The sequence below is a fragment of the Mastigoproctus giganteus genome, chromosome 3 (genome assembly GCF_048544385.1).
Source record: "Mastigoproctus giganteus isolate SK-2022 chromosome 3, ASM4854438v1, whole genome shotgun sequence".
NCBI lineage: Eukaryota > Metazoa > Arthropoda > Arachnida > Uropygi > Thelyphonidae > Mastigoproctus > Mastigoproctus giganteus.
Window position 1 is genome coordinate 224,096,782 of NC_143577.1, and position 16,943 is coordinate 224,113,724.

The 16,943-nt window shown below is 37.2% G+C and overlaps 1 protein-coding gene across 2 annotated transcripts in view; it reads left to right on the plus strand.

The window, feature by feature from the left end:
* mahj (LisH and WD40 domain-containing protein mahjong) overlaps window positions 1-16,943 on the plus strand; it is a 305,108-nt gene that overhangs the window by 25,790 nt on the left and 262,375 nt on the right. For both annotated transcript variants that reach the window (XM_090369657.1, XM_090369658.1), the window contains exon 2: window positions 10,464-10,614. In XM_090369657.1, coding sequence (XP_090225783.1) covers window positions 10,517-10,614 — 98 coding nt within the window. In that variant the 5' untranslated portion in view covers window positions 10,464-10,516. The remainder of the gene's footprint in view (window positions 1-10,463; window positions 10,615-16,943) is intronic.

Genomic DNA, 16,943 nt, shown 5'->3' on the forward strand with positions numbered 1-16,943 from the left:
CGAAACAAAAGATGAATTTCTGAGATAGAGGGAAATCACTCTCTCCTAATTCTATAATAGGATGCTTATGGTAGAAAATAGGTTGATCAGAGCCGATGCCCGTGTCAAGAATATGCCTTAATCTTTGCCAATGGCTGTGGATAGCTGACCAACACGACCTCTCTGTGTAGTAGTGTATAAGTTGTATAGGTTTTGCTTTTTTAGCCATTGCTGACACTCTGCTGGGCAAAGGCCTCTCCCAGAACCTTGCATCTTTTTGTATCCTGCACCGTGGTTGGCTAGTTTCCTCCTGCAGGTTTTACAGTCATCATTAAATTGTAAAATGTTTTTATTTGTGTTAAATTCCACAAATTAAAGCTTGGGTTAAATTCCACAAATTAAAGCTCTTAATTCGTGGAATTTAATGCCTTCAGCTATTAAAACTAAACAGATTAGCTCTTAATTTGTGCTTTCTACAGCATCAGCTCTATTGCCTGAAGGCCAGAGGTGCAAACAATGCGTACCCAGGTCTCTCGAAATCATTTCATTATACAGAAATTTTATTCATTATATGGAAACTATTTTCAATGTAATGACCAAGGGGAAATCAAAAAAATTCGCTACATAGAAAATTTTGCTGTGTGGAAGTTCGTTAAAGAGAGGTCTGACTGTATTTACTGAAAATTAAAAAATAAATTTATTAGAATTTGATTCCTAGGTAATACTGTACTTAGTTTTATGCAACTTCTATGTGACCAAAGCGAATTCGATTAATAAACCTGATATGCACAGCATACTCTCTGCTTTTCGTAACATTCATAGAGTATACCTTCTGCTAATTTTATGACTACAGTACTGCTTAAGTCTTAATAAAATGTAATATGAAAAAATATTAAGAGAAACACATTATGGATTAATAAGATATTGTGTAGCAATGATACATGATTAATCCATAATTAATCCATTATGGATTAATAAGATTAGAAACACATTATGGATTAATAAGGTGTACAAACAAACTGAATACAACATGGGGCAAAGGTAAAGAAAGCCGACATGAGAACCCCAAGAAACTAATCGATAACACACATCATCTGTACATGAGAATGCAGTGAGAAACTGCAGTAGCGGCAAAGCAGTTTGTCGGGTTAGTTTTCTATAATTTTCTGTGGTTCTTGTGTTGGCTTTTGTTCCAAATTTCCAGCATCCCCATCGTAAATTACATTTTTAAGTCCCAAGTTTGACAAAAATAACCATCAGTATGTATTCTAATGCACATGATTAATACTGAACTATTTCTAGCTGGATATAATAGCAACACAAATAATTCCTTTATGTGTGTCCTCTACATGCAAAGAGAGTAAAGAAATGAAAAGAGTGGATGCTTTTGAAGATTAAATCAGGGTGACTCATCAGGTACTAAGAGATTCAACACAAGGCTGATGCCTACTTTCATGCATTTGACTTTAAGGTGGTGTCCCTAGCGATGAAAGACACTCTCTACAGTGGTAAAAGTTATAATTCTGGGCACTTTCAGTTGTTGAAGAAACAGGGAATATATTGTGTAGCAATGATACATAAATCAAAACTATGTTTGCTAAAGTTAATGATTTGCAGAACATTTATTATCTTCTAAGTATAAAAAAAATGATCTTGTTATATACAGGTTGTTTCAAAAATGATGGTCAATAATTTAAAGGTGAAAAGTACAAACTAAAATAAGCAAAAAAGTCCCAGTGAACATCAAGCCACAAATGAACCTTTTTCGAGATAATGCACATTTTTTGTTAAGATCCGCCACTGATTATGGGAGCACTAGTTTAGTAAAAAGCTGTGAATCCTTTGCTAAGGATGGTTTTATTAAACTTAAGATAATACATTTTTAATTTTTGGTTTCAACACCACAGGATTTTAGAGATTGTACATGTTACAGGATGTTCTTTCTAATACCCTTTCCTCAACATCAGGTGTTATGCTTCTGGGCCTATCTGCTCATACTCCATGTGTGAAGCGCCCATGTTCTCTGTGTTCATGTACCCTGATGAATGTGTGCCTGTTGGGCTGCCTTTGGTGGGGAAATGCTTCTTGGTACAAATGTGCAGTCTCAAGTGCACTGCTGTTGGCTTTACCATACATGAAGTGCATGTCCACATACTCTTCGTTGCTGTAACCTCTTTCTATGTTGACTATCCTTTGACAAGTACTAGTATGCCTGCTACATCTCAGAACATTGAGAGAGGGGAAAGGGAGAGAATGAGCATAACCTAACCTAAAGAAACAAGTTGGTGGTGGATCCCAACTAGAATTGTTCAATATCTTGAAAATCACTTAAGGACCCATGTTTACTAGGCTCTTTGCATATTGTAGTCTGTTACAGTTCACCTTTAAATTATTGACCATCACTTTTGAAACACCCTGTATATTAACATTTTACTTTTCCTCTAACTTTTGCTACTTGATAAAGCCCCTCCTTCCATACTTGAACACATTCCATTCTATTTCACGCCTACCTTGGTCTTTCAACAGAAATTCAGTTATCAGTTTCATGGTATCAAAGTTGTTTAGCAACCTTGATAAGATAAATTCTCAATAGAAGCTGGTTGTTGCAGTATACTCTGTCTAGCCGGTTCAGGAATCAGTTGAAAAAATCTTCAGGTAATTCATTTGAACTCAAATCTTCTGGATCAAAATCTTCAGGAAGTTCTTGAATATAATTCATGATGTTGATGGTATAGCTTCTTGATGAAAAGTTGATGTAGAAGGTCGACATTGATTAAAATCTTGAGAAACAGGATCTGATTAAACTCTGCATTTTTTTTTTTTTGTTCTCTATGTATTTGATTTCTTTTGTAGACATAGGAGGCTTCTTCGGTGGCTTTGAAGCTTTTATTCTTGCATAATTCTCTCAATTTTGCTCAGCTGGAGTGTTAGCCGTCTTTGAAATAATCTTATAGGTTGATAACTGAAATTAGATTTGGTATTTTTACAATTCAGTAGTTAGCAAAATCCATTTGTAGAATAGTTTGATGTCATAACCAAAAACTACTGCAAGAAGTGATTGTTGTTTGTTGAGGTGATTATTTTATTGATGCATTCTTAAATCAAAACTGTTTAAATTTTTAAATGGTTTAATCAAACAGCTATTAAAATCTGACAGCCACTAAAGTTATGAACAATGTACCATTTTATGTTCATTCCCACTACTTATGCTACATGAAAGGTTGATGTAAATCAAAATCTTGAGAAGCAGATTTCATTAAACTATTTTTTTGGTTCTCTATGTTTTTGAACCCCTTCTTTTGAGACATGAGAGGTTTCTTTGGTGACTTCGAAGCTGTTGATTCGGTCAAGTAAGTGCCCACTGCTTACTTGACCAAATCAACATTATTGGGAAGTGAAGTCATTTCTGGCTCTTAGTATGAACGATGTAACATTTTATTCTCTGTTGCACATAAAAGACTGCTGTACAAATTGGAGCAATGTGGTATTAAGGGCAAGTTACTGCTATGGATTAAGGGATGGTTAAGTGAAAGAAGACAGAGTTATTATTAATGGGCACTGCTCTTCATGGACTAATGTTATTAGTGGAGTTCCCCAGGGTTCATTGCTGGGTCCATTGTTGTTTTCAATATTTATCAGTGATAGCGAAAGCTTAAAAAATGGTACTCACCTTGAAATTAATCTGCGATGGTTTACTTAGGTAGCGTGGTTAATGTTTACATTGAATTGTTAAATTGAAAAATTAAAAGGGAGGGAAGTAAGTAAAGGTTGACTGAGTTAAATGGGCCCAAGGAAACAGAAGTGTACACATCCAATCCTTGGTTGTCATCGAAATAAAAAAAAGAAGAATAATTAAAAACTATGTAAGTGAAGCCAATAGTCTTTACGAGGACTTTCGTTAGTTAAAGAACGTCTTCAGTTGGCAATGTGTGGGGAGAGAACGCGTATGGTATTTTAAGAATAAAAAATTATACTCTCGTGATGCCTTTTTTGACATGTGGGAACTTTAATCTCGAGAGGTTCCAAATTGGGGAAAGATTGAAGGGGAGTTTAGAATTCAGAATTTGGAGGTTAGAGTGGTGCTTGTACCATTCAATAACTAGAGCTTCATATTGAAGTATTCTGTAGCTGGATTTTAGTTTAATGATGGAAATGGCAGAATCGATGAGCAGGTTGTGGTTGTGAGTCTGGGCATGAGTTGTAAGTTCTGTCACAGTTCTGTCAACCAATCTGTCACAGAACTTACAACTCATGCCCAGACTCACAACCACAACCTGCTCATCGATTCTGCCATTTCCATCATTAAACTAAAATCCAGCTACAGAATACTTCAATATGAAGCTCTAGTTATTGAATGGTACAAGCACCACTCTAACCTCCAAATTCTGAATTCTAAACTCCCCTTCAATCTTTCCCCAATTTGGAACCTCTCGAGATTAAAGTTCCCACATGTCAAAAAAGGCATCACGAGAGTATAATTTTTTATTCTTAAAATACCATACGCGTTCTCTCCCCACACATTGCCAACTGAAGACGTTCTTTAACTAACGAAAGTCCTCGTAAAGACTATTGGCTTCACTTACATAGTTTTTAATTATTCTTCTTTTTTTTTATTTCGATGACAACCAAGGATTGGATGTGTACACTTCTGTTTCCTTGGGCCCATTTAACTCAGTCAACTTTTACTTACTTCCCTCCCTTTTAATTTTTCAATTTAACAATTCAACGTAAACATTAACCACGCTACCTAAGTAAACCATCGCAGATTAATTTCAAGGTGAGTACCGTTTTTTAAGCTTTCGCTATTCTTTTCTAGTCTACTAACACGGTACTTGAAGATTTCTAAAAATTTCGTATTATCAGTGATATTGATGAAGGTATATCAAACTTAATGTCTAAGTTTGCAGATGATACAAAGGTTGGCAGGATGGTTAACAATAGTCATAAGGGTGAGCTACAACAAGATCTGAGAAAATTGGGTCAGTGGGCTGAGAAATGGCAGCTGAAATTTAACCTTAACAAATGCAAGATACTGCACATGGGTAGCAGTAACCCCAGAGTAACTGATCAACTGTATGGTAGTACCACACAGTTGATAGGATTCGTAGCTTGGCATTCATAGTGAGCGAATGCATTTCTAAAGCGCAGGGAGTGCATGGTGCTTAGAGAGGATTTGATTAAGATTGAGAGGTTAGATAATTGCATTTAAAGAATTTATTTAATATATTGTTAACTTTATTTTGATATAAGTTTTTTTTTTCCTGCAATAGTTTGTAAATTTAATTTTTATAATATTATAAATATAATTTTTACTTTCTGTGATATTTAGTAAATTTAATGAAGGTTGTGTCCACCTTGAACACTTTCAAAGAATATCATGACTCACACAGAAATAGTCGATGGCTATTTCCAGGTGAATCATGATTTTATCACTTGCAGAATCTCTGTGGGCATGTATTCCAAGGTCAACCTAGTAGATAATCATAGCTCACCTGGCAATTCTTTTCTTTGTCACTATTGTACAGAGTGTACCGATCTAAAGTTAAAATTTTGTGCATTGCTAGAAGAAGCTGAGTCACTGAAAAAAAAAACAGGTGCTTGCCCTTGAGAATAATGTAACTGGGAGCTCTTCAGGGATTCAAGGCTCTAGCAACCCACCAAATGATGCACACCCGATTCGGGCCCAGAGCAGAATAACCAGGTGCAAATTGCACTTGTTCAGAAGGACTTAGTTCTATTAGGAGACTCCATTGTTAGGGAAACAGGAAATATTTTTTGTAATAAGGATAGGTGGATTAGAACGAAGGTATGTCTGCTGGGAGCAACAATTAATGCTGTCACAAACAGATTGTCAGCTTTTAAGGGTGGTAAAGAAAATATTATTATGCATGTAGCGACTAATGATATTAAGCACACACAATGTGACAATTTGTTAGACAAATACATGACCATGCTGAAGAAATGCTGTGAATTAGGTCGGAATGTCTATGTGATTGCAATTCTGCCCAGGCATGATAGGAGAGATTATATGCTAAAAGCCTTATGGATTAACTCAAGACTTGAAGGACCCTGCAAAGCTTTTGGGGGGAAATTTTGTATCAGCTTGGCCCACACTCGTAGGTAGAAGGAATTTGTTTTGTAGAGACAGGATACATTTAAACAAAGGTGGTACAAGGGTTTTTGTCTGTATTATTGAGGATACCTTAAAGGTTCAGGGAAACTGCTAATTTGTGGGGACAAGGGTAATACAAATATGCATTTATTTGATAATATTGGTCCAAGTAACACTTGCACATACCTCAAGAGTTCTTGTTTGTTTCTGCAATACATCATATTGGCAGGAAAGTTTCAAATGAACGTTCCAGTGATAGGGAAGCTAGCTTAAATAATTTGAATGGGTGTGTCAGGGTAGTTAACTATACAAGAACACTAAGTCTTAATTGTTTATATAGTAATGTCAGAAGTGTCCTCAATAAAATGAGCAAATTCGAACTGCTGGTTAGGATAAGTAATGCTGACATAATAGGGCTTACGGAAATGTGGTGCCACCTGGAGATAGGGGATGATGAGTTTCAGTACGATATGTACAATGTATTTATGAAGGATAAGGCAGACAGAAGGGATGATGGGGTCATGCTTCTTATCAAAAGCAGCCTGAGTGTGGCAAAAGCTTTCCTGTATTCAGACATTTTGCCCGATAGTATAGAATCCATATGGTGTGAGATAGTTGGAAGAAAGGTATAAGTGGGAGTAATCTACAGGCCAAGTGATTGCGAAGATTATGATGAGAGCCTCTACATGCAAATGGAATGGGCAATTAAGCGAGAATGTCTTATTATGGGTGATTTTAATTTGCCTCTAATTGATTGGAGCAAATGTGGAGGAAACTTGAAATGGGGAACAAAATTTTTAAATCAACTAGATGATTGTTATTTGTATCAACATGTCAGGGAAAGTACTAGAGAAAAGAATATTCTAGACCTGATCATCACCCACGAACCAGATACATAATACGGCTAACAGTACAGGAACCAGTAGCAGGAAGTGATCATGGAGTTCTAAGGTGGATGATGAAGAGAGAGGTAGCAGTAGTTAAAGGCAAAGGAATGGGTTATAATTTCAAAGAAAGGAAATTACAATGGCTTAAGGTGCAACATGGCCTCTATTAACTGGATAGATATCTCACAGAGAGTGAATACAATTGAATTATAGTATACCTTTAAAACATTAATCACAGAAACCTTGAATTCTTATATACCATTAAAAAATACTCCATGAGGAGGATTTCAAATTGGATGAATGATGAAATTGCCAGATTACTTGAGCAGAAAAAGACTGTATGGAAAAGTTACAGAGCAATAAAAAGTACTGAAGCCTATATTAGCTATGAATTGATCTGCAATAATGCCACAGAAAAGTTTAGGCTGCCTAAGGCAGATTACAAAAAATCTCTGGTGAAGAGTGGGGATAAGGAATTCTGCACATATATAAATGCAAAGAAGGGAAGGACAAACCAGATCGGACCCTTATGTAATGGATGTGGGATAGCATTAGATACCCCAGTTGATGTTGCAGATGAACTCAATAGTTACTTTGCATTGATATTTACAGAAGAAAAACCCTTCCCATCAATGAGAAATTATGAGAGTGAAGTTGAAAATATGTAATTGATGTTATTGAAATTTGAAATGATTATTTAATGAAAAAATGCTCAAGCCTACAGGTGAGTAAGGCTTCTGGTGTTGATGGCACATACCCTATAATTTTAAGAGATGTTGCAGGTGAGCTCATTGAACCATTGAGGCTAATTATGAGAACATCAATGGACTCAGGAGAGAGGGAAATTTCTAGTGGGAAATCACCGACCGGTTAGTCTAACTTCAGTAGTAGGGAAAATCGTGGAGGCAATGATCAAGGGTGGAATTCAGGATAATTTGGATAGAAATGGAAGTCTGAAGGATACACAGCATGGTTTTGTAAAGGGAAAATCATGTTTAACAAATCTGATTAGCTATTTTTATAGGGTCACCCATGAGCTGGATTTAGGGAATAATTTCAACATTGTTTATTTGGATTTCAGCAAAGCATTTGACTCAGTCCCAAATGAGCGGTTACTTTATAAGCTGGAACAGGTTCGAAACACAGGGAAAATCCTTAGATGGATAGCAGGATGGCTTCAGGACAGGAGGCAGAGGGTTGCGATAAATGATTATTCCTCAGATTGGGTTGATGTAAGAAGTGGGGTTCCCTGAGAATCAGTATTAAGACCACTGTCATTTTTGATTTTCTTAAATGACATTGATGAAGGGATAGAGGGCATAATGTCTAAATTTGCAGATGATGTAAAGGTTGGTAGAGTAGTTAATGATCACTGCCAAGCAGAGCTTCTTCGGAGTGACCCAGATAGACTTCAGAGATGGTCAGAAAAGTGGCAGCTATGCTTTAATCTATCAAAGTGCAAGGTCTTACACCTGGGAAACAGTAACCCCAAAATAATTTATATACTTGGTTTGTTTGTTTGTTTGTTTGTTATTTGGTTTTTAGGAGCATTAGCAACTAAGGCCATATTGCTCCTGGATATGCGGTGGTCATTCCCTGACCTTTCTGCATCCTCCATACTTGGTGGTGACAGGCTTGAACCCCGGTCTAATCAAGAAACGTGTGCTACACACTGCTGCTCCTTCCCACCTGGCTACGGAGGCGCCTTATATATATATATACTTGGTGGAGTTGAACTAAAGTCAGTAGTGGAAGAAAGGAACTTGGGAGTTACGATACGGTTAGATATGAAGTTCTCCGAGCATTATAGACAAGTTGCAAGGAAGGCCCCAGTGTTCTATTGATGATTTATCTAACATTTGTTAGTAGAGATAAGGACGTCATAATTCCATTATATAAGCCTGTTGCTAGACCACACTTGGAATACTGTGTTGAAGTGTGGAGACTGCATATAAAAAAAAAAAAACATTGAGCTTCTTGAAAGAGTCCTGAGATCAGGCAAGACTGGCAAAAGAATGTCTTTATGAGGAAAGACTTCAAATATGTGGGTTGCACATCTTGGAAACTAGGCACCCTAGAGGCGACTTGATTGAGGTGTTTAAGGCTCTGAGAGGCAATAGTAGAATGAATGATTATGAAATTTTCACGATTATAAATTATTCTAGAACCAGAGTACATAAATTCAATTTATGTGTAGAATTGTTTAAATTGGGTTGCAGATAGCTTTATTTTAGCCAGTGAGTTATAAATTACTGGAATAAGTTACCTACATTGGTGGTAGAGGCTGATAGTTTGGGGAAATTCAAAGATCGGCTGAATGGTTATCTATTCAAAGGTCAGCTGGATGGGAGGAGTGAACTGCATAGGTTGTCTGTTTCCTTTTCTCTTATTATTATTATTATTTTTTTTGGCTGGTGCAGCATAAGCCTTAGGCTTCCTTGCACCATATGGCCATTACTAATACTACACTCAGAATAGTGGAAAGTGAAAAAGACCTGGGGGTAATTGTGCAGCCAAATATGAAATCCTCTGAGCAGCAATTGACAGAGAATATTTAGTCATTTGAAAAGAAACAGTTGAAGTCCTTGTCAGTAATACTGATCTAACATTAGATATATGTCTTGTTTTATGATTAGACTAATAGTTTCTCTACAAATTGAATCTGAAATGCAGGATTTGCTTCACTATTATGAAAACCATAGCTGATAAAGTTAGCAGTTTTAACATGTAATTTTTAAAAGTATGATGATTCTTTATCACACATTTTGTCTGGGCTATGTACACACAGAAAGTAGTGCAGATTGTTAGTCCTGGGCAATTGCATTAACCTGCTTACTGACTATGGACATACAGGTTGATCAGCATTTGTTGTTAGTTCCAGGAATATGTAGTTGAAGCTGTCACACATCCCAATCTATACATGTGAATTGAGTGTTTGTACAACTTTGAAAAACTTTTAGTTATATTTTAAAAAAGGTGGATAGTTAATTAACAAAGATGCTGACATAAACAGCAAAAACTACCAGAGAAGAGGCTTGCACTAATTGAGAACATTTAATTTTTGTGCATTCACCATATTGTCCATTCATTCTACCAATCAGCACATAGCAACAACACAATATCTACTGATTCACCCACTGACAATCAGCAAGCTTAAACTAAAATTTATTCCAGTAAGTAGGCATATTAATGCATCCAGCAAAGATCAGTCCTGACACAAGGGATTAATGCACTTTCGTGTAGCTTAATGGGAGCACACATACACAATTATTGTGCATGTGTGTGCTCCCATTGATTTTCATGAAGGTTCCCATTTCTGGAAAGTGGACCATGTGTTCTACATGTAGGAACCCTATTATTTGACAGTAATACATTGAAATTTTACTGTTCTCATATTTTATATATATATTATATTTGATTTGCGTATATAATTATTTTTAGATTTCATCACATGAAATTTATATTGTAATTTTTTTTTCTTTCAGTTCATTTCTAAAGAAGAACATTATTTATATATTACATCAAATGGTATGACAGAATGGCAGCCTTGGATTCAACAACCGAATTAGGGCAGTTGTTAGATTCGTGGGAGAGAGATAATGGCAGTGGTGCGGATCCAATCCCAGTTCTTACAAGGTATATAAGATAAAATTTTGGTTTCATGGCCTTTTTTTTTTTTAATCTGGCAGACATTTATAATATGTGAGCTGTGGGATTTTAGTATAACCCCATTTTTTAAATGCTAATTATTTTCCTGAACAGTAATATGATAAGCACTGTAAGGATAAACCATGTTATTCATAATTTCAAGGATTGCAATCATCCATGCAAACTTTTTGATTATGACTCTATATATGGTTTACATTGTAACTGCAATGATCAGTTGTCTTTTGATTGCAACTTTGTATCCTAGTTTGTGATGTATTTATAGTTTGCACTCTGGCCAGGAGTGGATTGGTATATTGAGACATGAAGAAATTTCCCAGTGCCACCCCCATACATGGACTCCAGTGTCAAAACCTATTGAATATATAGTTGCACAAATTTTAAATTTCATATCTTACTTTATTCTTAAATTTATGAAAAAAAAATGCTGATGGAAAGATACAAATTTATTACAGTTTTTTTTTTTTTTTTTTTTGTTTTGTGGATATATGATGCATCAATTGTTTTAGTCTTGGTGCACTTTTCACTGACTTTGCCACATGTGGTAGCAGGCTTGGCGTAGCCAAGTAGTCAGGAGTGAGAGTGCAGTAACACATGGCGCCTCCGTAGCCAGGTGGGAAGGAGCAGCAGTGAGTAGCACACGCTTCTTGATTAGACCTGGGTTCGAGCCCGTCACCACCAAATACGGAGGATGCGGAAAGGTCAGGAATGACCACCGCATGTTCACGGAGCAATATGGCCTTAGTTGCTAACAACAACAACAACAACAGTAACACATGCTCTTTGAATAGACCATGGTTCAAGTCCCTATTAAATGCGATTAATGATTGTATTCATGATTTATTGTAAACTCCTCTGATCTGGTGGTCTTGCCAAAGTATAAACAAGAACATTTTCTTTGCTATGTTCATAGGCCGATTTTATCACTTCCACTCATCAAGCTCCATTGCATACCTCTTCATCTCAGGAAAAAATAAAAATAAAAAATTCTGTTTATACCTTAGTGTGCTGAAAATACATGTGTAGTTCCTGAAAACTATAATCTTAAAATTTACAGAAATTCAAGTCTAATATCAACAAGTATCTTCAATATTCCCAACCTCCAACCCAAGCACGGTACTAAGTACTATAGGTTCTAATACCTCTCATGTTTGGGGTTTTCATAAAAAAAAAAAAAAAAAAAAAAAAAATGTAAAACTGTCTAGCAAGATGGGTGCCTCGAATGGTGACACTCAATCAGAAGTACTCATAGGCCTTGGAAAGTCAGTATGGCTAATATGGTGGACTTCAGACACACTTGAAAAAGGCTCTCCTGATTCCATGTTTACTCATTGCCATATTCACATTCTTATGGCAGATATTAGCATTAGTAGAGGCATATGATGCAAGAAAGCAAGCTTATGCAGCATCAGCCAAAAAAAAAAAAAAAAAAAACCCTCCAATTTCATCCCTCCATTTGTTCCAAATGCCTGTCCAGCTCAGCCTTAAATTTATTTAGGCTATTAGCTTCCATAACAAAAGATGGAAGCCTGTTCCACCAATTAACTACCCGCTGGCTAAAGGCAAATTTCCGCATATCTATTCTACAACTATCTCTCCTCAGTTTGAAACTGTGCACTCTCAGGTTCTTAGTCTGAGCAAGACGAAGAATCCCATCAGCATTCAGCTTGCTCAACCCATTCAAAGCCTTATACACCTCAATCAGATCACCTCGCAGGTGCCTACTCTCCAGGTGCTGCAGTTTGTAGAACTTAAGCCTTTCTTGGTAAGAGCACCCCTTTGTTCTCCTCACCAATCTTGTTGCCCTTCTTTGTATTGATTCTAGCAACTCTACATCCTTCCTAAAATGAGGCCTCCAGACCTGTACACAGTACTCTATGTGTGGCCTGACCATTGCCTTGTATAACAGGATTATCACCTCCCTGTCCCTGCTAGCAAAATTCCTATATATCATTGACAAGGCTCCATGACCTGCTCTGGCCGCCCATCTGCACTGCTCAGCAAAATTCATATTTGGCTGCACAATAACCCCCAGTTTTTTTTTTCACTTTCCACTTCCCTGAGTGTAGTACCACCCAGTTGGTACATTTCTCTTCTGTTATTGCTACCCATATGCAACATTCGGGAGATGCATAGAAAATTGGACTGTTCACTCCTCTTGGTCGGTAAGCGATCACAATGTAATAACCTTTGACATAATATCTAATGAAAATGCAGCAGCTTTGAGTGGCACTCATGACTTCCCCAGATACAAAACTTGACAAGTCAATTGGAATCCTTTTGATAAACGTCTTAAGGAAAAATTTACAGATGAAAAACTGACAAATATGACAGATCTTACTTTGGACTAACATCTAAAAGAATTGATGGCAGTTCACCGAAATATGTGACGAGATGATTAAGAAGAAACAGAGAAGACAAAATTCGGTTCCTTGGTTGTCCCAGAACCTTTCTACTCTAAGGAATCATACAAAGAGCATAAGATGAGATGTTCAGAGAGCTAAGAGAGATGGTAGACCCGAAGATGAGATAAACCGATTGAATGAAATATAGAAAAATGCGTGAAGGACATATTTCAACAATATTTACAAAGAAAAATGCTCCGCTTGGGAACGCTTAGTTAAACAAACTATGAACCAGGAGCCCTGGGGCTTGATCTACAAGCTGACTCTAGACAAAATTCGTCCGGGGGAATATTCTCCTCTGTACTTAGACCTGATAACTCCGAAACTCTGACATGGGCCGAGACTATGGAAACAATTTTGGATGAATTGATTATGCAGGATGAAACTGTACCAGAAAGTCCGGTACAAACAGGCATTCGTTTAGAACATCTTTCCTACTTCGGCCAAAGCCACGAAGATGATTTTTACAGACACGAGGTAGGTCTTGCTGTTGCGACTTTGCGTGATGGCAAATGCCCCGGACTGGACCTATTAGAAGTTGCCATAGTTAAAAGAATCTAGAGCACCTAATTCTGTTCATCATCAGTTGTCCCCAACTGATGATGAACCTCTTTAATGCCTGCCTACAATATGGATCCATCCCCTCTCCTTGGGAAAAATGCAAATCTTAAATTACTCATTAAGAATCCCAACTAAACAGCAAATCAGGCAAATTCATACCGCCCAATCGCTCTACTTCCGGTCTTCGGAAAAATACTAGAGATGCTGATTGTAGTGAGATTAAGAAAGAAATAAAGAAAGAAACCTAAACTACAGATATCAGTTTGGCTTCACTGCTGGGATGTCTACAGTGGATGCCATTAACCTAGTTATTAATAATGTTTCAGCCTCCAATGAAAAGTATGTCCTCGGCCTCCTTGTGGACTTCAAAGGGACCTTTGACACTGTTTGGTAGCAAAGTGTCCTGGAGAGGTTCCGAGAGGCCGGGGTCTCCGTGCCTATTTATTGTCTCATCACGGATTATTTCCAGAATCGCTCACTTGTGGTCTCCAGTGGATCCTGCTCTGTTGCGAGACCTGTGACTCGCAGTTGCCCTCAGGGATCAGTTCTCGGACCAATATGCTGGAACGTGGTCCTTGATGGGTGGCTGGCTACCGAACATAATTGCATTACTAAGATTGCTTATGCAGACGATTTAATTATCTTTTTTTTTTTTTGTTTCTGGAAACTCCAGACTACAACTTGAAATCCGTGCTAATGAAGTCCTATCAGACCTAGATGAGTGGTGCAGTACACATAAATTAATTATTTCTGTTCCAAAAACAAAACAAATTCTTCTCAAAGGAAAATTAGACCCAAATAGACCTCCAAGTATTAAGATTAAAGAACAATCAATAAAATTAATTAACTCGTACAAATACTTAGGAATTATGTTAGATAACAAACTTCAATTCCTTACCTATGCTAAATATGTACCAAGCAAAATCAAGACTTTGACAGGCAAAATAATCAGACTTACCAAAGGTTCTTGGGGTCTGAAACCTTCCACTCTCAAGCTGTACTACAAATGTATATTTATTTCTATTGTCTGTTATGCTGCTGGCACTTGGGGCCCCAGTATACGCAGAGTCATGGTGTAAAAAATCTTGACTCAAGCCCAGCGTTTCTTCCTGATTGCAACTTCAAGAGCTTGTCGCACGATTTCAGCATCGGTACTACAGGTAATCAACGGTAAACTACCAATTAAATACGAAGTGCTGTACAATTACTTTCAGTATTGTAGAAGGAAGGGTATTGCAGCACAGTTCAACCAGTTTTCTGTTAACCTGGACGTGCCAGTGAAAGAAGACAACACTAGATTAAGAAACCAGTTCCTCCAGGAATGGCAAAACGAATGGACTAATGCCAACACTGGAAGAATTACTACCCTTTTTATACCTCAAGTTGCTGAATTTGACAAAAAAACATTGGCCCTGGTTTAACCCGGGTCTTCACCTAACTTTCCTTCTATCTGGGCATGGCAGCCTAAACTCAAAAGTTATTTACTCTGGGTTTGGCTGCATCTCCTTTTTGTAAATGTGGCTCAGAGGAGACAGTCCAACATATAATCTTAGAATGTCAATATTATGTAGACATTCGATTTGAACTTCAGGCATTGACTGAAGTTTACGATGTAAATAACTTCACCAAGTTTTTTACTTGGTGAAGTTAATGTAAAGAAAATTATCAGACACTGGCTAACTTTGCAGACAAGGCTTTCCACAGAAGGAAAGGACTTGCCGACTGAGAATAATTATGTAATAAGGGTACTACCACTATATATAGTTGCCCCCTTGGTATTAATCGTATTGTTACAGGACCTCTGATGAGGAAATTTATTTGTATTTATTGCCGGAAGGCAATATTAGCGTTTAGAATATATAAGTTGGGTGGACGGTGTCCTGGGACTTCAGCCTGTAATAAGGTTACATAAATTGTATAAATTGTAAATCATAAATTGTATAAATTGTAAGATATATGTCGGACCTCATTGTAACCGAAGTAGTAGGTCCTAACTATCTGTATAGTTGTATGAGTTGTGAAGGTTAATATAGAAATTGGTGTCTTCAACAAATTGTAATAACTGAATTGCAAGTGTTATGGATATACAGTATGGTCGAATGTGCAGCTATACTACATTGAGACATTGTTTGTAATCATTCCTGTGAAGATGCTTTGCTAAACCACAAATTGTAAATAATGTACAGTTACTCTTCAGCGGCAGATAGGGGAAACCCTGGAGCCCCCAGAAAATAATAAAATACTTTGAATACCCATATGCAGTACTTTGCATTTGTCAATGTTAAACTCCAGTCGCCACTTCTCAGCCTATTTTCACAACTTATCTAGATCCAGTTGGAGTAGCATACTGTCATTACTGTCGTTAACAACCCCGCAACCTTAGTATCATCTGCAAACTTGGACATTAAACCTGATATACCTTCATCAATATCATTGATAAATATGCAAAACAACAATGGGCCCAACACTGAATCCTGGGGAACTCCACTAATAACATTTGTCCATGAGGAGCAGTGTCCGTTGATTACCACTCTGTTGTCTTCCACTCAACCATCCCTTTATCCATTGTAGCAGCTTCCCCCTGATGCCATACCTCTCCAATTTGTACAGCAGTCTTCCATGTGCAACAGTATCAAAAGCTTTCCTGAAATCCAAGTATATGATATCAAAATTATTTTTGGCATTCAGTTCCTTTGTGACCACATCATAGTAACCAATCAGATTGGTCAGACAAGACCTCTCTTTGACAAATCCATGCTGTGTCTTAACTATTACTGCAGTCTTGTCTAGATGATCCTGCAATGCTTCTTTAACCAGTGATTCCATTATTTTCCCTGGAACACAAGTTAAACTAACAGGTCTGTATTTACTTGTGTCACCTTTTGAACCTCCTTTGTGAATTGGTGATACATCTGCACACCTCCAGTCCATGGGGACCTCCCGTGAGTCCAAGGAAGCTCTCATAATTATGGCTAAGGGTTTGCTGCCTCCTTTAATATAATTGGATAGATCCCGTCCACCCCTGGTGCCTTCCTTATTTTTAACTTCAACAATTTCTCCTCCACTTTGCTCTCAGTTATTACAAAATCACTTAGCTCCCTGTTAGCGTTTGATAAACATCTGGCACTCTCCTAATTGAATAATGAAGATGCAAAATACTCATTCAGTTTATCCGCTTTCTGAGCATGATCATGAATAGTCAACCCATCTATGTTAAGTGGTCCAATCTGATTCATCCCTTTCCTTCTAGAGTTTACATAAGTAAAGAACTCCTTGCTGTTTTTCTTTGCATCCTTTGCCAAAGATTTCTCATAATCTGCCTTCGCCTGTCTA